Source organism: Protomyctophum parallelum, assembly GCF_964188405.1.
Source record: "Protomyctophum parallelum genome assembly, chromosome: 16".
In the NCBI taxonomy this organism is placed as follows: Eukaryota; Metazoa; Chordata; class Actinopteri; order Myctophiformes; family Myctophidae; genus Protomyctophum; species Protomyctophum parallelum.
This window is the reverse complement of record NC_139711.1, coordinates 43,715,440-43,739,625: the sequence shown is the minus strand read 5'-3', so window position 1 is coordinate 43,739,625 and position 24,186 is coordinate 43,715,440. Positions and strand designations below refer to the sequence as shown.

Sequence of the window (24,186 nt, the reverse complement as noted above, 5' to 3'; positions counted from 1 at the left end):
TTGGGGGGTGAGAGTTTTGGTATTCGCTAGTTGACTCAGTATTTAGATATTTGATATTCATTTCATCATACACGATTAATTGAATATGAAGGACCCCAACGGAAACAAGCCTTTCTTGGGTTTTAAATCCTGATAACAGAACCTTAATTGTATATTGAACTGTACTTTCCAGTGATTTTTTATGCAAACATTTCCGTCCTCACTTTTCTGTTCTCACTTTTTATCCTCATTACATACTTTGCTCAGCCAATAAAATCATCGCTGCATTGTGTGTAGCCTAGTACACACACAAACACACGAAGCTGGGGAAGTGAAAAAAGTAATAATTGTAGGCTACATTTAGAAGGCCTAAATAAAACATCTCCTGATGCACAAACTTGACACATCATCTTAGAGTTGTTATCTACTGGAATCATTCGATCATGTTTCTGGCCGTCTTGCAACAACAGACCATTGTTTTGGGGCTGCTTGTTTCTCTCGCAAAAACCCAAAACGTGGCAACCCTGATCACGCCTCCTTATAACCCAGCGTGCAGCAGGCAGCACTGATTACAGAATTGATCACAATCATCACAGTGAGTCTCAGTATTCATTCATACCGACAACATGCTCTCCTCCAGCGGGCTGACCTGCCTGGTGCTGTCGCTGCTCCGGGTCCTCCTCCTCCTGCAGAGCCAGGCTGCTGCGGGTCAGAACCAGAACCCCCATCCTCTCCTGGTGTTCCTCATCGACGCGGTCCGTTATGACTACCTGGACGACCTGAGCGCTCTGCCTGGCTTCCGACAGCTGGTGCTGGACGGAGTCAAAGTGGACTACTTGACGCCCGACTTCCCCAGCCTATCGTACCCCAATTATTACTCCTTGATGACGGGTAAGTGTTTGTCATACCCCAATCCAATTATAGGCTACCCCAATTATTACTCCTTAGTCCTTACTGACGAGTAAGGCCTCATTCACACGTAGGCTACCAAACACCAATCAAGCAAATGGTTGTTTTGTTTTTCTGGCCACCACAATGCTTTTTCAATTGGAGTTCAACATGGTTTGATCAAACATTTGTGTTTGATTGCGGGTGGTTTTCTGCTTATGGTCTTGGCTTGAAATGTGTAGGCTATAACTTTTTTTTTCCACATAACTTATTCTATCAGGAAGTTAATATCCACCAAAAATCACTTTGACACAACCCCATCATGGGGTAGCTTGTCACAATATATTATATGGGGTTGGTTGTCCCCATATCAATTAGAAATGTGATAAAAGCTACTTTTTAGTTTTTTAAGCTGGCACAAAAGTTTTAAAATGACAATCTATATTACCAAATGCCCTTTGTATTTGTTTTAAACCATTCAATGTAAACCATGATTACTGTAACGGTTGACAATTAACCAACCCCAAGAAAAGTGATACAGGCAGCTCCCGCCTGTCGGCAGAAACTAGACGCACTGGTCGCACTACTGTATGCCACAATTTAATGGGTTTTTGCCCAGACTTTCTGGAAATAAAAACGTCTGGGTTTCCGAGGCTATAGTTGTAAGAGGCTTCCAACAACTTGGGATGACAGAAAAAGCAGCTAAACGGCTTGCAAAATTCTGTGAAATCTCTTCTACGCTAATCGGTAGCCGTCAAATATGGCAAGGATGCTGTTAGGGGGGACGGACGACGACTGCATTTTGTACAGCCTGTACAACATGTCCTTGTATTGCATCTCTTATGTGGACATGAATACATTATTTAATGTGTGCATGCTCTCAGGGCGATACAGTGAGGTCCACGACATGACGGGTAACCACATGTGGGATGAAGACAGTCTCAAGTCGTTCAAGATCGGCACCAACGCAGACAGCCGTCTTCCCGTCTGGTGGGACGGCTCAGAACCGCTCTGGGTCACCCTGCAGAGGCTGGGGAAGAAGGTCTACATGTACTACTGGCCTGGTGAGTACAGGACCGCTATGGAGGGTGTACATGTACGAGTATAGAACTGCTATGGAGGGTGTACATGTACTACTGGCCTGGTTAGTATGGGACCGCTGTGGAGGGTCTACATCAGGGGTGGGCAACTTTGACGTTGGAGAGGGCCATTATATTTCCATTCACTCCAGGGGGCCACGCTGCATGCATGTTGTATAAAAATAGTAGATTGTAGATCAGCTATTTTTGCTATATTTGAATTGATATTCTGATTTTGTTTTTGCCATTTTTAATTGGATCCTGAAAAGTCATTTTAACTAAATACAAATAGATTGGACGTAAAAAAAGACAATAACAATAAGTGAAGGTGGGGGCCGCATGTGGTCTGCCAGTTGCCCATGTATGGTCTACATGTACTACTGGCCTGGTGAGTATATAGGACCGCTGTGTGTCATTGTCACCCTGCAGGTGCTGTGAAATCAACCCTCAAGGCTTTCTGACAGACATATGGTAGGGGTTGGGGGAGGCTTCCCCCCCCCCCCTACTGGGTAGGGTTATTTTGCATGACTTGGATGTAAAACGACCGGATTAAGGTTGTTGAGGGGTCCGTTAAAACGACCGGATTAAGGTTGGTGAGGGGTCCGTTAAAACGACCGGATTAAGGTTGTTGAGGGGTCCGTTAAAACGACCGGATTAAGGTTGGTGAGGGGTCCGTTAAAACGACCGGATTAAGGTTGGTGAGGGGTCCGTTAAAACGACCGGATTAAGGTTGGTGAGGGGTCCGTTAAAACGACCGGATTAAGGTTGGTGAGGGGTCCGTTAAAACGACCGGATTAAGGTTGGTGAGGGGTCCGTTAAAACGACCGGATTAAGGTTGGGGAGGGGTCCGTGGGTGTGTGCGTGTGTCAAATACGTTTGGGTATGTGTGTGGGTATTTGTTGACATTTTGTACAAATATTTGTGTCCTTGTATTGCATCTCTTATGTGGACATAAATAAATGATTAAATGTGTCTGTGTGCGTGTGTGCGTCCAGGGTGTGAGGTAGAGATTTTGGGTGTGCGTCCGACATTCTGTGAAGAGTATAATGACGTCCCGTCAGAGAAGAACCTCACTGACTCCATGGAGCACGCTCTGAACGTACTGGGGTGAGAGACACACACACACACACCTCATAAACCAAGAACCCCCAAATTCATATGCATTTAGCTCCAGACCCTCATCTGAACCAGAGCAAGGTGCATCAATGTTTAGATTTTCTGTTGTACACACCATTAGTCTCCATGTTCTTCAGAGTATGTATGACACTGATTTGCTCTATGGCACATTAGGAGTCCAACTAGTATGAGTGGTTCATTTGTATTAGTTAGTGTATTTATGCATTAGTTTAGCATAAATGCACGCATTGGGCTAACAACGGCCATGGGTTTTTTGCAATTAGTTTGAGGTCAAATTAGATTATTACTGGAGTGTTTGTGCGTGTGTGGGTCTGGCGACGCGGCCATGGCAGCAGTGTACTATGAGAAGATCGACGTGGAGGGTCACCACTTTGGACCCGACTCTCCCCAGGTCAGGACGGCTGTCACACAGCTGGACGCCGCCATGCAGACCCTGCACACCAAACTGGAGGTCTGTACGGACGTCCTCTTCTGTAAGAGTGTCTGTGTGTAGATGTTCCCTCCTTCTGTAAGAGGGTCTGTGTGGATGTCCTCACCTTCTGTCTTTTTGTGTCCAGGAGAAGAATCTGACCGGTCGGGTCAACATAGTGCTGTTCTCGGACCACGGCATGACCCCCCTCAGCTGGATGGACAGAGTGATCGAGCTGGACAAATACATCAACATGTCCGACTTGGTCAAGATGATGGACGAAGGACCCGTGGTCAGCCTCTGGCCCCAAGAGAACGCAGAGCAACGGGTAATCAGAGCATTGTTCTTATACACAGCACCAGGTCAGAACATTGTTCTTACACACAGCAACAGGTCAGAACATTGTTCTTACACACAGCAACAGGTCAGAACATTGTTCTTACACACTGACAGAGCATTGTTCTATTTCGGGGTGCCAACTTTTGTTTATACCAAGCTAACGTGCTTGGCCCTTCAAAGTCAGCCGGCATTTAAAAACTGAAAAGTCGATAAAACAACAGTTTAATGGAACCAATGACGAAAACTAGGAATTTTCACCAAAAACCCTGACTTTTGATGCCACGTCTTGAATGAAACGTCTAACATGCAGGTGTACAGGTTCTAACATGCAGGTGTTTTCCATGCAGGTGTACACTGCCCTCTCCCAGGTTCCTAACATGCAGGTGTTTTCCATGCAGGTGTACACTGCCCTCTCCCAGGTTCCTAACATGACGGTGTACAGGGTTCAAGACATTCCACTACGCTTCCACTACCGAGAAGGGAAGTTCGTCTCCACGCTGACCCTGGTGGCCGAGCCCGGGTGGTTCATCATTGAGGTGAGATACCATAGACATCATATAAACGCCTCCTTCTGGCTCTGGGGTGTGTGTTTCTCCAGAGCAGGCAAGCTTTCCCGAGATGCCTTGCGAAGCATAGCGGAAGTTAGGTGGGCCAATCAGAGGCGCGTCAGCGGCACTTGAATCGATAAGTCCCTGAAAAGACACGCTGTGATTGGCCAGTAGTAACTCCACTTGACGTCCTCTGTACGCTGGAGACACATGGCTCCAATGAACTAGCCTGGAAACCAAACAAATCCCTGGGGAGATTGGTCTGGCACTCCTCAGTTTGAATTACATTTTGCTCACCCCAAAGTTGTGGGTGACCAATCAGAGCCCACTATTCAATGTGAGACGTTCTTGCTGTGGTGTTGGAATGGGTTTGTAATCTAATCGCCATTTGGAAATAAACCTTCCACACCAAAGTTCCAGACTAATATCTACACAGTGATATTGGTCTGGCCATGCCAGGCTACCAATGAGGAATCTACTTAAAAAAAACATATATATATATATATATATATATATGGAGATATAACACTGTCTGGCCATTTTTCTAAATCCAAGATGGCCACCATCATTTGTCATGTTTTCAAAAACATTCTTGAGAGCAAACATGTTTAGCTGTAAATAACATTGTGTGTTTACACGGCGTCATGTTGGATACAGCATACAATCCAAGCAGTGCAGCAGGTGCTCTGAGGCTTTGAGTATTGCTTATTACATGGCTTGGTTGAATGCTTGATTCTGATTGGTCAAGAGCTGAATTCAGCTCTGTGTTATTTCTTGATAATAACAGACCGCGGTCTAATCAGATACTCAGAGCAGAGCACCTGATTGGCTCATGGCAATCTGTCTAATCAAAGCCTCGGGTGTGTGTGTGTGTGTGTGTGTGTGTGTGTTGTGTTATGAAGAAATAACACACGGCTGAATTCAGCTCTTGACCAATTAAGCATTGAACCAAGCCATGTAATAAACTCTGTGCGTTCCAGAATAAGAGCAAACTTCCGTACTGGAAGAACGGGAGTGAGGAGGCGACGGCATGGCAACAAGGTTGGCATGGTTACGACAACGAGTTCATCGACATGAGAGGATTCTTCATGGCCTCCGGACCTGGTGAGTAGAGCCACGCCCACATAGGACTTCCTACACGCACACTTTCTGATATGAACAATAAGGGCATCACACGGCTAGCACTTTGATATCGAATGAAACTGATCATCCTCTGTATCGCTTCTTTAACCTCAACCTGCCATCAGGACAAAGATACAGAACCTTGCCATGGAAAAAGGTCCGTTTTAGCAGGAGTTTTGTCCCCTCATTAACCCATTTAGGCCTGACCTCAAAATTAAAAGGCAAATCTTCTAAATCCAGTTTTCTGAAATAAATATTTTCAGGATTTTTTCAAAAATAGCAGACCTACAAGCTCATGGTGCGCTATGAGCTTGTAGATCTGCTACACAAAGGGGTTCCCGCCCAAAATGGGTTAAACAAACTGTCCCGCCGATAGGATGGTTCTGTACACAGTGGGGACCTCATGTATAGGATGGTTCTGTACACAGTGGGGACCTCATGTTTTGGTATTGTCTTGGTGTTATGTACTCCGTGTTGTTTTTGATGTGACTGTGAAGACTAATATCCTTCGGGACAATAAAGATTATTATTATTAACTACAGATAGAAATGCATGTGGAATCAGGACACGGTAATACTATTTAGTTCCAAAAGAACGTTTTATCTGCAGCCAGGCAGACACAGTGATACTGTTTTTGAACGGGAACTCTTTCATGATTCAAGGTCTCTTTTTTGAACGGACAGTTGTTTACTTTAAGGCATGTGAAACAGAGACCAAAAAGAGAAGATGACAGTGAAAGCCTAACATTCAAAGAATGGATATACTAGCATTGATTGATCGATTGAATACTTTTATTAGACACAAATGTGAAACACTTGGTCTAAAAGGATAGCATGATTGGAAAAATAACATAATTCATCACAAAATATAAAATGTACAGAGTGGAAAATAATGAAATGAAAATGGGTGCAAAAAGGGGCCGCCAGTTCTGGCCTCCTGGAGACGTGGCCTGTTGCCTCTACCACTGCTATAGGGTAATATTTCCAACCCCCCCTCCCCCAGACTTCAAGCGTGACTGGCGGGCACCGCCCATCCGCAGTGTAGACGTGTACAACCTGCTGTGTAAGACGCTGGGCGTGGAGCCGCTGCCAAACAACGGCTCGTGGGCCCGCGTGGAGAACCTGCTGAGAGACTCGCCCGGACGCCGTCGGCGATCCCTGACTACCTCTCTGCCTGGTCAGACTCTTTGTCCAATTCATTTTGAAGCCATGTGAAGTACAGTTACAGGATGTTTAAACCCATTTAGGTCTGACGTCGAAATTTAAAAGATGTCTTCAAAATCCTGAAAACCATATGTTTCTGTATAAGTGGTGCTTATTGCGAACGCAGTGAGCCACTTACTATGACAGCAAGGGCTGAATGTCTGTGTGTGTGTCTGTCCCACTGTTACACCACCCGCCCGCCACCAGAGGGCGCAGCTGTAGCACACACACACACACAGGGCGCAGCTGTAGCACACACACACACACACACGCACACACGCACACGCACACGCACACGCACACACAACCACACACACACAAGCTGCGTTCGCTTCACGCGTTTGCGCGTCTTACTTGTACAGAGGACCCCAAAAGGTATATGTAATGTGCCTCCGCAACCCATTTGAAAAGATGTTGTTCCAGGGACCCCCCCCCCCCGAAGCAAAGATTTGAGTTAAAAACTCAACACATTTTCACGATTTTTCAAAGATAGCAGACCTACAAGTTCATACATTTGAATTCCCATAATTAGCATTTGCATTTCCACAATGAACATTTTCCCTGTCATGATGAATACAGGCCTTGTTACATTTGAGACATGTATTTGTGTATTTTCATGATGGTTTTGTTGAGCTGGCCGTGGCCTATTGGTAGGTTCCTTTCCTGGTGCATAAACTGACGGAGGCTGTAATTGTGAACGAACTGAGAGGTTTATTTGTGTCTTTAGGCCTTGTTACTGTGGAGTACCTGCTGAGCGGCTCGCCCGGACGCCATCAGCAGCACATGACGATGAGCGCCACCGCCTGCACCGGTCTGTGGAGCGCAGGCCTGATGGCCGCCATACTGCCTCTGCTGCTGCCTTAACCCATTTAGGCCTGATGGCCGCCATACTGCCTCTGCTGCTGCCTTAACCCATTTAGGCCTGACATCAAAATAAAAGTCTTCCAAATCCTGACAGTTTTCTGAAATACCCATGTTTCTTTATGAGTGGTTCTCAATATTTCATGTCAAGGACCACCGCCACATTTTCACGATTTTTCAAAAATAGCAGATCTACAAGCTCGTAGTGCGACAATGGATTCAGCATCATGAAAACCCCCTAGTTTGACATGTCACATGCTACATAAAGCATGATGAAATTTGGATTTCTTGCCTTTTATAGGTTGTTAATGGTATAGTCGCATATTATGCTAATTATGAAAAGCAACTAGACTACGGTGGAACAGAAGTGTCGCCGATACATTCCAAATATCATCAGAGTATTCTGAGACACGGCCTGGACATGCGTCACGGCACCCACTGGTAAGACCACTGCTTCAGGACATACTGAAGTGTATACTGTAGGACAGACCCCTGTTTTACTGTGGCCTTAGGACAGCCAGACACCGTGCTTCAAATCTGACACTGGCTGAGACCCCGCACATGCACAAAATGCACGCACTCATGCACCCACACGTGCACTATTTAAATGGCTTAAATGGCTCATTTAAATGTAAATATTGATTGATGTTTATAGGACTGTTCAGGTGAGTTTTAGCAGCTTGGTCTTCAGCCTCTCAGACTTGTAGCCTGTCAGAATTAGTAGTTTCTGTTTACAGTTTAAAGGGAAACACTGCTCTCTGCTGGTCGGAGAACAGCAGCGCCTTACATCGGGTCTTGGTGTTGCCAAGTCTGCTTATAAGCGACGTTTGGGGCTTGTTTCTTTTTTTTTGTAAAACGTAGTTGTTTTTTGGGCTTGTTTCTAAACGGGGTAGGGTTTTTTTCGGCTTCCTTCCTAATAAGGTACCTCAAACCTTTTCATGTCAAGAACCCCCAACTTAATATATATTTTTACGCCGACCCCAAAATATTTTGGGGACCCCCTAAAGATAGGCCTATATATATTGCTAGCTATAGGCCTATTAAAGAGATATTTCACGTTCAAACATAGTTTTTAATTTGCTTGACTGAATCAGGTGGTTCCGAAGCGTCACAGACTGTGTTTTTTTGGGGGGGGGCGAGAGTTTTGGTATTCGCTAGTTGACAGACTCAGTATTTAGATATTTGATATTCATTTAATCAGAAAAGAGACGGAACCCACACTCAGATGCTCCAAAAGATTAATTTATTGACGACGTTTCGAGCCAAGGCTGGTCAAAAACTTTTCCTATGTTATTTTTTTTAACCCAGCACCTCCACGAAGTGATGTGCGTATTTTACTATAGTTTCTATATTCATTTCATTATACACGATTAATTAGAATATGAAGGACCCCAATTGAAACAAGCCTTTCTTGGGTTTTAAATCCTGATAACAGAACCTTAATTGTATATTGAACTGTACTTCCCTGTGCTTTTTTTATGCAAACTGTTTAAAGTAGCCTATGTAATCAATCAATCAAACACGCCCAGCCCCCTTCCTCTTAGTCTTAACCCAGTGTAATTTTGACTTTTTTTGAGGGGCACTATCCCCTCCTATATTGCTAGCTTTGAGTGTTGAGTGCACAAACATTGAAGACAAAAGGGGAGGACGCAAATTGTTTGTATTAACTGTAAACACAATTAACGTTGACAAGAAAAGTGAGGACGCAATTTGTGATTGGCCGGAATGATCGATCGATGTACATAATAATTTGTGATGATTTGATTGGTTGAGCACAGAATGTGATGTATGATATGAGCGCCCCTCACTTCACAGGTGTGATTTTCATAATACATTTATTAAATAATTAATGGGCCTCCTATATACAGGTTTGTTTGTTTTTAGTTCAATGTTTGTTTTAAAAACGCCATTGACAACAACAATGGGAACATTTACATCATCAGTAATAATTGTATTATTGTACATTTAGAAGGCCTAAATAAAACATCTCCTGGTGCACAAACTTGGACATATCATCATAGAGTTGTTAATCATTGATTGGATTTGGATCATGTTTCTGGGTCTTAATTGAAACAACAGTTCGCCAGCTGGGGTGGAGAGGGGAGTTGCACCATTCAGTTCACACGGGTGTGTTTTTTTTTCTCATTGTATGGATTTTGGCCAGGCAGAAATGGATTTGGACAGTCGTCCTTATAGAGGGAAAAGTCCTATCTGATTGCATTAAACAATGTTAAACTCACTTTGCATGTTGCTTTGCCACTCGATGTGCCATTCACTTTAAGCATGCGCATACCCTCTATTGTAGATACGCCACTGCCAGGCAGCCGACCGATCATCAGACCATGCAGTGTCACTGTGCCAGTGTGCCAGTGTTTTGGGCTGCTTGTTTCTCTCGCAAAAACGTGGCAACCCTGATCACGCCCCCTTGTAACCCAGCAGGCAGCACTGAATTGATCACAGTGAGAGTCTCGGGCTTATACTCTAAGGTCTCGGGTCGGTCAGTCAGTAATTCATTCATACCGACAACATGCTCTCCTCCAGCGGGCTGACCTGCCTGGTGCTGTCGCTGCTCCGGGTCCTCCTCCTCCTGCAGAGCCAGGCTGCTGCGGGTCAGAACCAGAACCCCCATCCTCTCCTGGTGTTCCTCATCGACGGGTTCCGTTATGACTACCTGGACGACCTGAGCGCTCTGCCCGGCTTCCGACAGCTGGTGCAGGACGGAGTCAAAGTGGACTACATGACGCCCGACTTCCCCAGCCTATCGTACCCCAATTATTACTCCTTGATGACGGGTAAGTGTTTATCATTCATACCCCCAATTATTACTCCTTTAGAGACAACTTTGTCACACTTTTTACTCTGACTTGAATTGATCATCAACAAAACATCACATGATGATATCGCAACAGTAGAAGAAAGCTGCCTTATATGGTCTTGGCTTGAAATGGGTATTTCCCCCCACATAACTTAATTATTATTATCAGGAAGTTAATAGCCATCAAAAATCACTTTGACACAAACCCATCACGGGGTAGGTTATACGGGTTATACGGGGTTGGTTACTTGGTCCCCATATCAATTGGAAATGTGATTTAAAAAAAAAGCAACTTTTTAGTTTTTTAAGCTGGCACAAAATAAGTTTTAAAATGACTACAATTACCAAATGCCCTTTGTATTTGTTTGAAAGCATTCAATGTAAACCATGATTACTGTAACAGTTGACAACCAACCCCAAGACAAGTGAGACAACCAACCCTGTGTGTGTGTGTGTGTGTGTGTGTGTGTGTGTGTGTGTTGTAGGCCTGATAATAGTAGCTTTAACTTACATTAGCACCTTACATGAAAGCCAAGGACACAAAGTGATTGCATGAATGGCTGTTTTTATGTTCTTTGGCTTCGTCACTATAGCCTACATACAACAACAAGACAATCATCATCATAAATGTATCCAACTCACACACAACATCTAGCCCCTCTCGGAACCCTCCATAAAGCTTTTCTGAAATTTTGATGAGTTTTATGTAGGGTCCCTGCTCATAACTATATTTCCGTATGGGAATTCTGGAACGCGGACATAAATATTCTCTCTAAGCTCGTATCTGCGGCGTTTGACGGCCTTTTTTAGTTTGAGTTATTCTGAATTCGTGAACTTTAAGTACCTATACATTCCGCTGCGAATATCTCCTGTGGCGCGGAAGTCGTTAAGTATTTTTTTTCTTTGTTTGACCGATTTGGTCGCTTTATTTCTTCTTGTTTGTTTACCGTTTATTGTACCGCCTCCCGGTGTGCGGTTGGCTTGTGCCGGCTACGTCCATGCCTCTGATCTGCTCTGTCATAGCTATAGCGCCACTAGCTAGCCAGATAGGCGGTACAATGAGGTGTCAATAAACAAGGAAGGAAGAGAAAATCAAAGCGACCAAATCGGTCAAACAAAGATTAAAAATACTTAACTGCTTCCGCGCCACAGGAGATATTCGCAGCGGCATGTATAAGTACTTATACTTCACATATTCAGAAACCCTCACACGAAAAAAAATCGTCAAAGAGCGCAGACAGGCCATAAACACGTTGTTTATGTTTTATGTATGTCTGCGTACCAGGTGGCATGGTACTGCTGGAACAGGACCCCATGCTGTGTCGTCAAAAAGTCAGAAACTTCAGTAGCATTGGGTCCTGCTTGGAGGGCTAACACAACATCCAAATCTGATTGACTCAATAAAATAATAGGCGGAAGTACAATGCTTATTATTTGCCTATCATTTACAATCCATAAATAAATCATAATTTCTGCTGCAAGATACATATCCTAAATTGTTTTACTTTTTTCCCCTTTTTTTAAGTTTATTTTTTATTTTTTTAATCTCCACAAATCAAACAACTAGTTATATAATAGACTAAATGCATTGACAGCATTTAAAATAAAAAATACAAACATTGTCAATATGCATATACACAAAATAACCAAAGCTTGTTTCCATTGTGGTCCATGATGGAAATGTAAGGTGAAGCCATGATTTAAGATCACTTTTACATGTCAATATGGATTTAGGGATTTAAGACCAGGAAGTCTAGGACCATCATCCTAGACTTCCAAAATTAATCCGTGTTTGGGTCCTGGGGATAAATTCGAAACCTCAACAAGCTTTCTCTGTGATTTCTTGTCTTCAGAGTCTTGGATAATACCACTTATAGACCGTTGTACCAAGAAGTGCAAGCATAGCTATAGTCAAAGACACTGACTGAGAGCCCCGCGCATGCTGCCAGAGTCCTCAGTTCACCCCTCCTGACAAACGAAGAGGATCTACTGCCCAAGAATCTTGTTAATCCCTGGCCGTAAGCCTGGAAGAATAGATGTGTTTTCACAGGCAGCCTTAAAAGAGTCCAGAGTTGGAGAGCATGGCTAATCCCCATTGGGAGAGAGTTCCACACAGGGGTTTTTGGAGGGACAGGGCCGGGGGAGGGGGTCTGCCACAAAAAACGTTTTCTCCACTTGTTGCTGTGAGTAACCAGATCGGCCTGAGGGGGGGGGGGCTTCAGTGGTAGCAGAGCCTTAGATATAGACAGTTACACAAACTGCGTTCACTTCATGGGGCTTCAGTCCAATGGCGGCTCTCTTACATAGACTTCTATTGAGAATGGGGGACAACCGACTGGGACAAGTCCTGGACCAGAAGTATAGGCAGAAATGTGCATTGGACTCAGGCAACAGCCCAGCTTTTAATGATCTTAAATCCCTTTATTTTAGATTGTTTTGTAGTAATAGTACAACATAAACATTAAAGAGACTTTAGTTGTTACTGTACAATGCTTTAAAACAGTTGTCATGTTGCACACATCACACATGCTTAAAATAGCTCTTATTTGCGCCGCCCTCGTTGAAAACAATGTATTTCCAACTCCAGCTTGTCTCAGTTAAGGCTGCATGAACAGCGCTCGAGCGCTGGGTTTCTGCCCCCTCTGGATCGTAACTCTTCTGTTAGATGGCTCTGAGTGGTAGTAAGTGAACTAAGTTTGGAGACACACATCACACCACTACAGACTAGGCAGCAAGTTCAAAGTGGCAAAGTCTGTTGTTTTTTATTACACTGTATAGTGTATTGTAGCCTCTATGCCAGCAATAAAATCAGTGGGCTACGGGGCAGTCAGTGTGTAGATAGGCCATCTGGTCAAAGTACACTAGTGGTCCTTCTTAGCCCATTAAGGACTGGAATGCATTTGTGTCACCATAGCTTTTAACCACTTCAACCATTATGTTATACTTTAACTAGCTTGTAGATCTTCAATTTATTTTTTATTATTTTGAAAATATGGCGCAATTCATTGAATATATTCTTTCACAGTGAACAATTTTAACTCAAATCTTTGCTTCTTGGGAGTCCCTGGAACACCATTTTTAGATGGGGGGGGGGGGGGGGGGGGGGTCGGTGGCCAATTACATATACTTTTTGGGGTCCTTGGTTTGGGGTCACATGGTTTGACCAAACATTTGTGTTTGATATGTGTGAATGAGGCCTGAGGCCCATAGGCCACTGTCTCCCCCTGGACATGACACTATAGTATGTCACAAACCAACCCTTGATGCTGAACGCCAAGCAGGGAGGGAGTCCCATTTTTCTTTTTTACAGTCTTTGGTGTGACCCGGCAGGTGGTTGAACCCTGACCTCTCAGTCTCAGGGTGGACACTCTAACCACAAGGCCGCCACATAATAACCCACTATGCTTAATGACCCAAACACAACACTGTCTGGAACATTCCATTCACTTAATGCTTTAACAAAAGTGCAAACATGAAACGAAGTCACACCAGAGTACTACTACAGCCTGTGGCACTAAAGAACGGTTGGCTTTGCTTAGGCTCATAAATGCTATGATGCCTAATTGTCTCCACCAGGCCGAAGGCATGTGGGGAGAGTATGTTTTGCACTCCGTCCGTCCGCGTGTGTGTGTGTCCGTGTGTCCGTGAACAGCTAATCTCGGCCACCGTTAACCCGGTCGATGCCATATTTTGCACACACACTCCCTGGATGCCAACCATGAACCTCTGCCCCAAACTTTCCAGAACGGCCTGTTATAGCGCCACCAGGAGGCCGCTTTGTGCAAAACAAGTTTTTCTATGCCATATTTTGCACACACACTCCCTGGATGCCAACCATGAACCTCTGCCCCAAACTTTCCAGAACGGCCTGTTATAGCGCCACCAGGAGGCCGCTTTGTACAAAACAAGTTTTTGCACAGTACACCTACAGATTTTGTCCAAACATCACGCAAATTGGTACACAGTCTCTCTAGAGCCATTCACCGAAACGGGTCTTTCAGATTTATCAGACTCCATCCTGATTGGTTAAGATTGACTTCCAAAGTTCACAGGAGTGCTCAGTTTCAAACAAAATGCTGCAAATCATGAACACATCGCGTGATTTCCGTGAAATTGTGCACCCACATTCCCACTAGGCCGAGGACGAAATGCCACATGAACAATTTCAACTCAGCCTCAAGGTGGCGCTATAACTGGCCGAAAAGTGTTTTTACCTCTAACTGCACGGATCTGTGGATAACCTGGTGGAGACCTGTGCCCGGAAGGGCACTTTTTCTAGTTGTTAGTTGTGTTTTCATTAAGCAATATTACGCGAGAGGGTGTGCTTTACGGTCCTCAATGGCTGCAGGAACGAGCCGAGAGAGAGAGAGAGAGAGAGAGAGAGAGAGAGAGAGATTGCATTCAGAGAGACAGATGAATAAAGCCATTGAATGACAGTCTGACAGACCGCAGCTGATGTGTGTGGTGGAACATGGCACTGCCCTCGGCTCGTGCCCACTCCACTTCACCTCTCTGTCTCTGTGCCAGCCATTCCTTCTAAAGCCCCTGTCGGTCTGACATGCATCCGACCAGGGGTGGGCAACGTCGATGACGGAAAGGGCCACTATATTTCCACACTCACTCCAGAGGGCCATATATGCATTGCATACTGTTGGGCAGAAACCTCAACAAAACAAAAAGTAGAAAAAATATCCTATAGTTTGCTGAGACACTGCACTGTCTCTCTGCATTCTATGATCCTATAGTTTACTGAGACACTACACTGTCTCTGCATTCTATGATCCTATAGTTTACTGAGACACTACACTGTCTCTCTGCATTCTATGATCCTATAGTTTACTGATACACTACACTGTCTCTCTGCATTCTATGTGATCCTATAGTTTACTGAGACACTACACTGTCTCTCTGCATTCTATGATCCTATAGTTTACTGAGACACTACACTGTCTCTCTGCATTCTATGATCTTATAGTTTACTGAGACACTACACTGTCTCTCTGCATTCTATGATCCTATAGTTTGCTGAGACACTACACTGTCTCTCTGCATTCTATGATCCTATAGTTTACTGAGACACTGCACTGTCTCTGCATGCTATGATCCTATAGTTTACTGAGACACTACACTGTCTCTCTGCATTCTATGTGAGTTTACTGAGACACTACACTGTCTCTCTGCATTCTATGTGAGTTTACTGAGACACTACACTGTCTCTCTGCATTCTATGTGATCCTATAGTTCAGTGATTCCCAACCTGTGTGCCGTGGCACTTTAGTGTGCAGTTTGAAATGGCCAGGTGTGCCGTTTGATTTGAACAAAAGTAGCCTCGGAAACACAGACGTTTTTAATTCCAGGACGAAAAGTAACCCAGACGGCCGACCCTCCCCGATAGAAATAGATACTGGTGTGGGCTGCCTGCGGTTGTTGTTGCCCATCCCCAGTCCCCACTAGTAAACTATAATGTTTACTGAGACACTGCACTGTCTCTCTGCATTCTATGATCCTATAGTTTGCTGAGACACTACACTGTCTCTCTGCATGCTATGATCCTATAGTTTACTGAGACACTGCACTGTCTCTCTGCATGCTATGATCCTATAGTTTACTGAGACACTACACTGTCTCTCTGCATTCTATGATCCTATAGTTTACTGAGACACTACACTGTCTCTCTGCATTCTATGATCCTATAGTTTACTGAGACACTACACTGTCTCTCTGCATTCTATGATCCTATAGTTTGCTGAGACACTACACTGTCTCTCTGCATTCTATGATCCTATAGTTTACTGAGACACTACACTGTCTCTCTGCATTCTATGATCCTATAGTTTGCTGAGACACTACACTGTCTCTCTGCATTCTATGATCCTATAGTTTACTGAGACACTGCACTGTCTCTCTGCATGCTATGATCCTATAGTTTACTGAGACACTGCACTGTCTCTCTGCATTCTATGATCCTATAGTTTAGTGAGACACTACACTGTCTCTCTGCATTCTATGTGAGTTTACTGAGACACTACACTGTCTCTCTGCATTCTATGTGATCCTATAGTTCAGTGATTCCCAACCTGTGTGCCGTGGCACTTTAGTGTGCAGTTTGAAATGGCCAGGTGTGCCGTTTGATTTGAACAAAAGTAGCCTCGGAAACACAGACGTTTTTAATTCCAGGACGAAAAGTAACCCAGACGGCCGACCCTCCCCGATAGAAATAGATACTGGTGTGGGCTGCCTGCTGTTGTTGTTGCCCATCCCCAGTCCCCACTAGTAAACTATAATGTTTACTGAGACACTGCACTGTCTCTCTGCATTCTATGATCCTATAGTTTACTGAGACACTACACTGTCTCTCTGCATTCTATGATCCTATAGTTTGCTGAGACACTACACTGTCTCTCTGCATTCTATGATCCTATAGTTTGCTGAGACACTACACTGTCTCTCTGCATTCTATGATCCTATAGTTTACTGAGACACTGCACTGTCTCTCTGCATGCTATGATGCTATGATCCTATAGTTTACTGAGACACTGCACTGTCTCTCTGCATTCTATGATCCTATAGTTTACTGAGACACTACACTGTCTCTCTGCATTCTATGATCCTATAGTTTACTGAGACACTGCACTGTCTCTCTGCATTCTATGTGATCCTATAGTTTACTGAGACACTACACTGTCTCTCTGCATTCTATGTGAGTTTACTGAGTTTACTACTACACACATTTCCAGTTCCAGTGTTTTGGTCCCCGGGGCTGATGGGTCATTTGACAGTCAGAGACTGTCAATAGTATATCATTATATCTGTGGACTAGTAAACATTGAACATTGATATGTTTGCCTCCTCTAAACGTCCTCAATCCTACGACACACCCCGTGTTTGTATCCTTTATTTACCTACCCTAGCCCTGAGACTGACATGGTTTACACTCTGTGCGTGCGCGTGGTCCGCACAAGAGCCATCTAATAGAAGAGTTACGATACAGAGGGGGCGGAAACCGAGAGCTCGAGCGCTGTTCATGAAGCCTGAACTCAGTGAACTGAGACAAGCTGGAGTTGGAAATACATTGTAAACAAGAGCTATTTTAACCATGTGTGCAACATGACAACTGTCATAGAGAGACAGTACCAGGAGGATGGAAAGTGCCAGGAGGAGGCAAGAATCCGTGGGGGCTTATACGAGGGGCTCTACCTATATATAATACAATACAATACAGACATTATAACAAGGACCCCCTCGAAAACGAGATGATACATCTCAAGGGGATATCCTTTTCTCAATAAAGGTTCAATCAAACAAGATATAAATAATTTCCAGTAGACATGATTGCAGTATATGAAAATATATATAGAATCTACAACATGACTCAAACATACTTGATAATCTAAGATATACATGGGCAACTGGCGGCCCGGGGGCCACATGCGACCCCCACCGTCACTTGACTTAATGTGGCCCTCAGGTTAATATTTGTATGCGTTTATGTTATTGACAGCTGTTATAATTCCATAACTCGCTTTAATTACTTCAGTCTAAATTAGTAGCGTAATGAGTAGTATTACAATGTTATTGTAATTCTTTTGGTGTCCAATGAATTTGGATTTACTTCATAAAGTTAACATAACTATCATTAAAGTCATTTGAAAGGGATTTGACATAAAATAGAAATGTTACTTTTCAGGATTACAAAAAAAAAATAGCAAAGAAAAAAATAGCAAAAAATTGCTGATCTACAAGATCAAAATGTTGAGCTTATAGATCAGCTATTTTTGCTACGACAATATGCACTGTGGCCCTCTGGAGTGAGTATGGAAATATATTGGCCCTCGCCATCATCAAAGTTGCCCACCCCTGATCTAAGACATGATTAGAGACGAGAAGATAATTAGTCCGGGAGCTAGGCCCAGCCCTCATATTATTTTATGCTACCTTTTTTTCACTATTATTTCCTGTTGGCATATACCTTGGGCCATCTCACAATGAAGGGACCACCCCCAACTCGGCTCCGTTTGGTTTCAGGGGCCCCAAAACCCCTTTTTGTCTCCACCAGGCCGAAGGCATGTGGGGAGAGTATGTTTTGCACTCCGTCCGTCCGTTTGTGTGTCCGTCCGTGTGTCCGTGAACAGCTAATCTCGGCCACCGTTAACCCGGTCGATGCCATATTTTGCACACACACTCCCTGGATGCCAACGATGAACCTCTGCCCCAAACTTTCCAGAACGGCCTGTTATAGCGCCACCAGGAGGCCGCTTTGTGCAAAACAAGTTTTTGCACAGTACACCTACAGATTTTGTCCAAACATCACGCAAATTGGTACACAGTCTCTCTAGAGCCATTCAACCAAACCGGTCTTTCAGATTTCTCAGACTCCATCCTGATTGGTTAAGATTGGCTTCCAAAGTTCACAGGAGTGCTCAGTTTCAAACAAAATGCTGCAAATCATGAACACATCGCGTGATTTCCGTCAAATTGTGCACCCACATTCCCACTAGGCCCAGGACAAAATGCCACATGAACAATTTCAACTCAGCCTCAAGGTGGCGCTATAACTGGCCGAAAAGTGTTTTTACCTCTAACTGCACGGATCTGTGGATAACCTGGTGGAGACCTGTGCCCAGAAGGGCACTTTTTCTAGTTTGGTATATGTCTCTGGCGATATTGTGTAAAGGCAAATAATGTTGGTTACAATGTCTACAATATATCAAAAATATTTAAATAATTAGTTTGAATTATTTTGGTGACTGGTGAAGTGTCAAGATGACATGCTCATTAATGTCAGGTGAGGATGCAAGACAAGACAGACAGCTATAGAAGTAATGTTGGCTTCATTGTTGCTCTTTCATTGTTCCACTGGCATAATTCCTTATTCCTTCCAATGGCGTGCACAGATAGACACTAGGGGGTGCTAGAGCACCCCCTGCCCTTTTGGCAATCTTTCTCTTAAAAAAAAGAATAAAAAAAAAGATTTTTCTTTTTCAAATATTGATAAAAAACGCTTCTACTATATTATTTAGGCCCCCACAATCTAAAGCTATGTTTCTATGTCAGTGGTTCTTCGATTAAAGAAAAATAGCAGACCTACAAGCTCGTAGCGCGCCACTCGGTGGCGCGCTATGAGCTTGTAGATCTGCTATTTTCCAATAGCTAAAGCACCAAAATGGGTTCCCGCCCCAAAATGCGCTGCACAAGGTGCCCTTTTTTCACTTGAGCACCTGCCCCTCTAAATGTCTGTGCACGCCACTGCTTACATCACACCACCTACCGGTGCGCATGTTCTAAGACTTTCTCATCAACATTGAATACTTGTTCACCTTAATGGAAACCACTACGTTGAAACTAACAAATGAGTGGGATAGAGTGAATTAACTATATGCAGTGATAGTGAATAAAGGGAACTTGGTGGCAAACCACAAATCATTTGACTAGACATTTCCAGCAAACGGAGAACTGAGAACAAGAAATAAAGAACTGAAATCTCATCCATATGTATTTGTGTACCATACATGGAACTGGATGGAGCTCTCTCGCCATTATTCTATTGCAATTATTTGTCTCATCAGCAAGAACTGAACAGTGATGGTGAAGAAAGAGAACTTGGAAAGACGTTTGCGGACAAACCACAAATCATTTGACTAGAACTTTCCAGCAAACAGAGAACTGAGAACAAGAAATAAAGAACTGAAATCTCAGCCATATGTATTTGTGTACATGGAAGAACATTCATTTTTCAGTAGGGTCAGTGTGGTCACAGTTTGTTCTGCATGGTGCATTGGCCCGAAAAACAGTCATGATTTGTCACGACAAGAGTTGTCTTTGTCCGCAGCGTAAACGTCTTTAAATAAATACTTTCTGAAAAGTCTATGAGGAAAATTAACGGGGATTTATTTTCCGGGTCTCTCGAGGGGGCGGGACTGCGACGCTCTATAGGGTCAGGGTGGTCACTGTTTGTACACTGTTGCTTGCCTGTGAGTGTGTACAGGGTGGAATACTGTAATGGATAGTGTGACTGTATGTATTTTGTACTGCATAGTGCAGGCCATTCTATAATGTGTATACTGGCCTGCCGTATAGCTATTATTCATACTGAGGATGCATATGTAAAATCTGTCATTACGACGGCATCAAGGCCTGCCAAAATGCATTTTAGTCGACTAATATCAACTGTAGATTTAGTCAACTAAAATCTCATGACATTTAGTCGACTGAAACTAGACTAACACTAAAACTTTCCGGGTGACTAAAATGTGGAAAACTAAATTAACACTATTCCAAAGACTATGACTAAAACTAAAATAGAAACTTGCTGCCAAAAACAACACTGCTGTACACACTCGCAGGCAAATACAGTAGAATAATTGTTATTTTGAACGACTGTTATAGTACCACTATCAACATCAATACATTATGGAATTGTGGACAAAATCCAATCAGACGACGACAAAACATTGTAAGTTTTGGGTCTGAGACTACATTTCATTAATGGTGGTTCCGTGGCTCAAATGCCAAACAAATAATGGACCCTGATATGAAAAGGGTTGAAAACCACTGCTATAATGCTTGCTTTAAAATACAGCATCTGTCTAGATGCCATATTTGTAAAGATATGTGGTCACTTTAAGAATAGTTTCACTGAGATCCTTGACCCTCAAAACATACCGGTAGGTCTAGACACCTTATTTGTTAATTTAAGTGGAATATTGGCTGATATATATATATATATATATATATCTATATATATATATATATATATATATATATATATATATATATATATATATAGTGAAAATAGATTTTTCGATAATGGCGGCACTAATTTGCATACAAAGGATAGCTGGGACAAAACTTTTTAACATAGTTTATTCAAGTACGAAACAGCAAGAAATATTCCATAATGTGGAGTCAGTTCAAACCCAGTCATTCATTAATTTCATTCTAAAAGTAGGCCTATAGCTGATACTGACTGAATATACAGTGTTACGATACGATTTGAGGTATAGTGCAGACTTTTGGCTACAGAAAGAGCAATTCTTAAGATAGAAGGGTCATCTTGGTCTTAAATTGAAGCTTAAGGATATGGGAAGTTTTCTATGTAGAAGTGAGGCAGTGATATTCACCATCATGTGCTGGAAAATAACCATCTTTGTTGTTATTTGTTAAGCGGATATGATTTCTGGAGATGATGTAGGTCATATTTAAGAATATAATGGTAGATAGCCCCAAAATGTCACACTTCCTTGTGTATGTATGTAATTTAGTGAATTAATATTTGCCTTTACACAATTTCGACATAATACCAAAAAAGGGGTTTTGGCTGAAACCAAACGACCCGAGGGGGGGGGGGGGAGTAGCCTGTCTAGTGTTTTATTTGTGGACTCGAGAATTAGTTTGAAAGTAATTACTAACCCATTCTGATTTATTTAATGTCAAGGACCCCCATTGACCTGAATTAGGCTATGGACCCCCCCATTTAATGGCATTGCTGTCTCTGGACCTCCAATTTACACTCTCAGAGTTACAGACCCATAACCAGGGCTGCACACAACCTTTTTGTTCTAGTACTCAGAGGAGCACCTGGATGAGTTACTTGGTGCTCCCAAAATGCGGTGACCCGTCTCGCCGGATGAATAAAAGAGGGATGCATGAATAACTTATAGCAAAACGATATTTATTGGATAAGTGGGGACTGGGGAGTCAATGGAGACTAGTATTGCAACTCTAGATTCATCCCATTATTAAAAAAAAAAAAATCTAGAGTTGCAAATTGCAGCTATAGGTCCATGTGTGGTCCAGACCTATATGCATATTCTAATACAAACCTCTTAATACTACATCAAAGCATATTTAGATACTTTTTATTTTTTATTTTTAATAGCCGATCTACTAGCTCACAACGTGTTGCGGAGGCGACACGTTGTGAGCTTGCAGATCAGCTGCATGTTTGTTTAACATACGACACGTCGTACGGCGAAGCATACGTCAGACTTCCCTTTAGTTTTTAGCCGAGGCGACGTACAGTACACAGTCAACACAGAGTCAAGACAGTCAGACACACATGGCTCCTCGGTGCAAAATAAACAGTGTACACTACCCGACTTTACGATAATGAGGGACAGTATGTCGGGACACGCTGTTGTCATGTTGAGTGGCAGTCAGTGGGAAATGCACTCGCCACAGAATTTACTAGTATTCTGTCCATAATAATCATTCTGGGCGGCCCCAGCTGTTGGTACGCAGAAGCGCTTCCCGGCGCCTGATTGACTCAGAAATAATTTTGACGACGCATGCGCACTGGAGGTCTGCCCATAAGGGTCCATTTGGTTCCAAACTATCATTTAGCTGGGGACCCCCTGGAACTCCCTCAAGGACCCCTGGGGTTCCCCGGACCCCACTTTGGGAACCACTGCCATAGTGTATTTATATATAATACATTGTGTTTGATATGAAGTTATATTTGGCAGCTTGCAGGAGCCAAGCTGTCTGTCTCTGTCTCTCTCTCTCTCTCTCTCCACTGGGCCTGATAGCTAATGTTTTGGTACAGCCTGTCTGTCTCTCTCTCTCCACTGGGCCTGATAGCTAATGTTTTGGTACAGCCTGTCTGTCTCTCTCTCTCCACTGGGCCTGATAGCTAATGTTTTGGTACAGCCTGTCTGTCTCTCCCTCTCCACTGGGCCTGATAGCTATAATGTTTTGGTACAGCCTGTCTCGTTATGGTTCAGCTTGTCCTCGTTAGTCTGGCCCGGCTTCAGCTGAACCGCTAGCCACGCTCATTAGAAAAACATGTTCTGGCGATGTTGTTGCAGCTAGAGCAAAACCATATGATCCGTTATGGTTCAATTAGAGCAGTGGTTTTCTTCATATCAAGGCCCATTATTTAATCTGCATCCGAGCCACGGACCACCGTTTGATGACATTTAGCCTCTGAGACCCAAAACATAATTATATAGAATAGTAGTTTGTTGTTGTTGGATAAGACAATTCCATCCTGTATTGATGTGTCGGTACCATTAGGAGAGATCACAGGCCAACAATCAAAATAACAATTCTTCTACATTCTCTAAATGTGCAGATGTAATCTAGCTCGTGAGAGTGTACTGTGAAATAAAATGGACCCCGTATCACGTCATTTAATAGTTAAAGATCTATAAGGGTCCATTTGGTTACCAGCTCTCCATCACTATAGCTGGAGACCACCTGGAACTCCCTCAAGGACCACTGGTGGTCCCCGGACCACTGGTTGAGAACCACTGAATTAGTGTGGTCTGATTGCTGTGCTCGTTGACAAAACGGCTGTATACAATTTACAATGTAGGCATTTAGCAGACGGACGCTCTTAACCCATTTTGGGCGGTCAACCCCTTTTGGTGTTGAAAAATACGAGCTTGTAGGTCTGCTATTTTTGAAAAATCGAAGAACGACTGACATAGAAACATAGCTTTTTCAGAAAACTGTCAGGATGTAGAAGACATTCTTAGAATCTGATCTCGGGTCAGAATGTGTTAATCCAGAGCGTTACAGTATAGCCATCTGCGTCAGACCGTGTGTCTAACGTACTCTCTCCCCCCCCCCCCCCCCCCCCCCCACATGATATAATACGATGTATATTAAAGCATATATCCATCACCACCTAGATTAAAATACTGTCTGCACTCCTATAATCACCTTTAATTGACTGACTGATCCAGAATTCCATGACACATGGATGCCAATCAATGCCACGTGCACAAGTTACACAACATTCTCTGCAAAAAGTAAAAGTGGCGTTCATAACATGTCCATCGTAGAATGTTGATGTCTAGTATGA

At 43.4% G+C, this 24,186-nt stretch overlaps 3 protein-coding genes across 3 annotated transcripts in view; 2 read left to right on the top strand and 1 right to left on the bottom strand.

Moving 5' to 3' along the window:
• Positions 1-605: 605 nt before the first annotated feature.
• Positions 606-7,567, top strand: LOC310873822 (glycerophosphocholine cholinephosphodiesterase ENPP6-like; the record flags this gene model as incomplete). Its single annotated transcript, XM_083786373.1, has 9 exons — positions 606-870; positions 1,752-1,931; positions 2,942-3,053; positions 3,363-3,534; positions 3,641-3,820; positions 4,230-4,367; positions 5,360-5,483; positions 6,504-6,677; positions 7,431-7,567. 9 exons carry the CDS (start codon positions 606-608, stop codon positions 7,565-7,567), a joined length of 1,482 nt encoding a protein of 493 aa, XP_083642499.1.
• A 2,480-nt stretch (positions 7,568-10,047) lies between these two features.
• The window catches only part of LOC310873908 (glycerophosphocholine cholinephosphodiesterase ENPP6-like), a 31,084-nt gene continuing 16,945 nt past the window's right edge, over positions 10,048-24,186 (top strand). The window contains exon 1 of the mRNA XM_083786492.1: positions 10,048-10,356. Coding sequence (XP_083642618.1) covers positions 10,092-10,356 — 265 coding nt within the window. The 5' untranslated portion in view covers positions 10,048-10,091. The remainder of the gene's footprint in view (positions 10,357-24,186) is intronic.
• b4galt1l (DP-Gal:betaGlcNAc beta 1,4- galactosyltransferase, polypeptide 1, like) overlaps positions 23,928-24,186 on the bottom strand; it is a 390,521-nt gene continuing 390,262 nt past the window's right edge. The window contains exon 7 of the transcript XR_014570519.1: positions 23,928-23,937. The gene's annotated coding sequence lies outside the window, so the exon portion shown is untranslated. The remainder of the gene's footprint in view (positions 23,938-24,186) is intronic.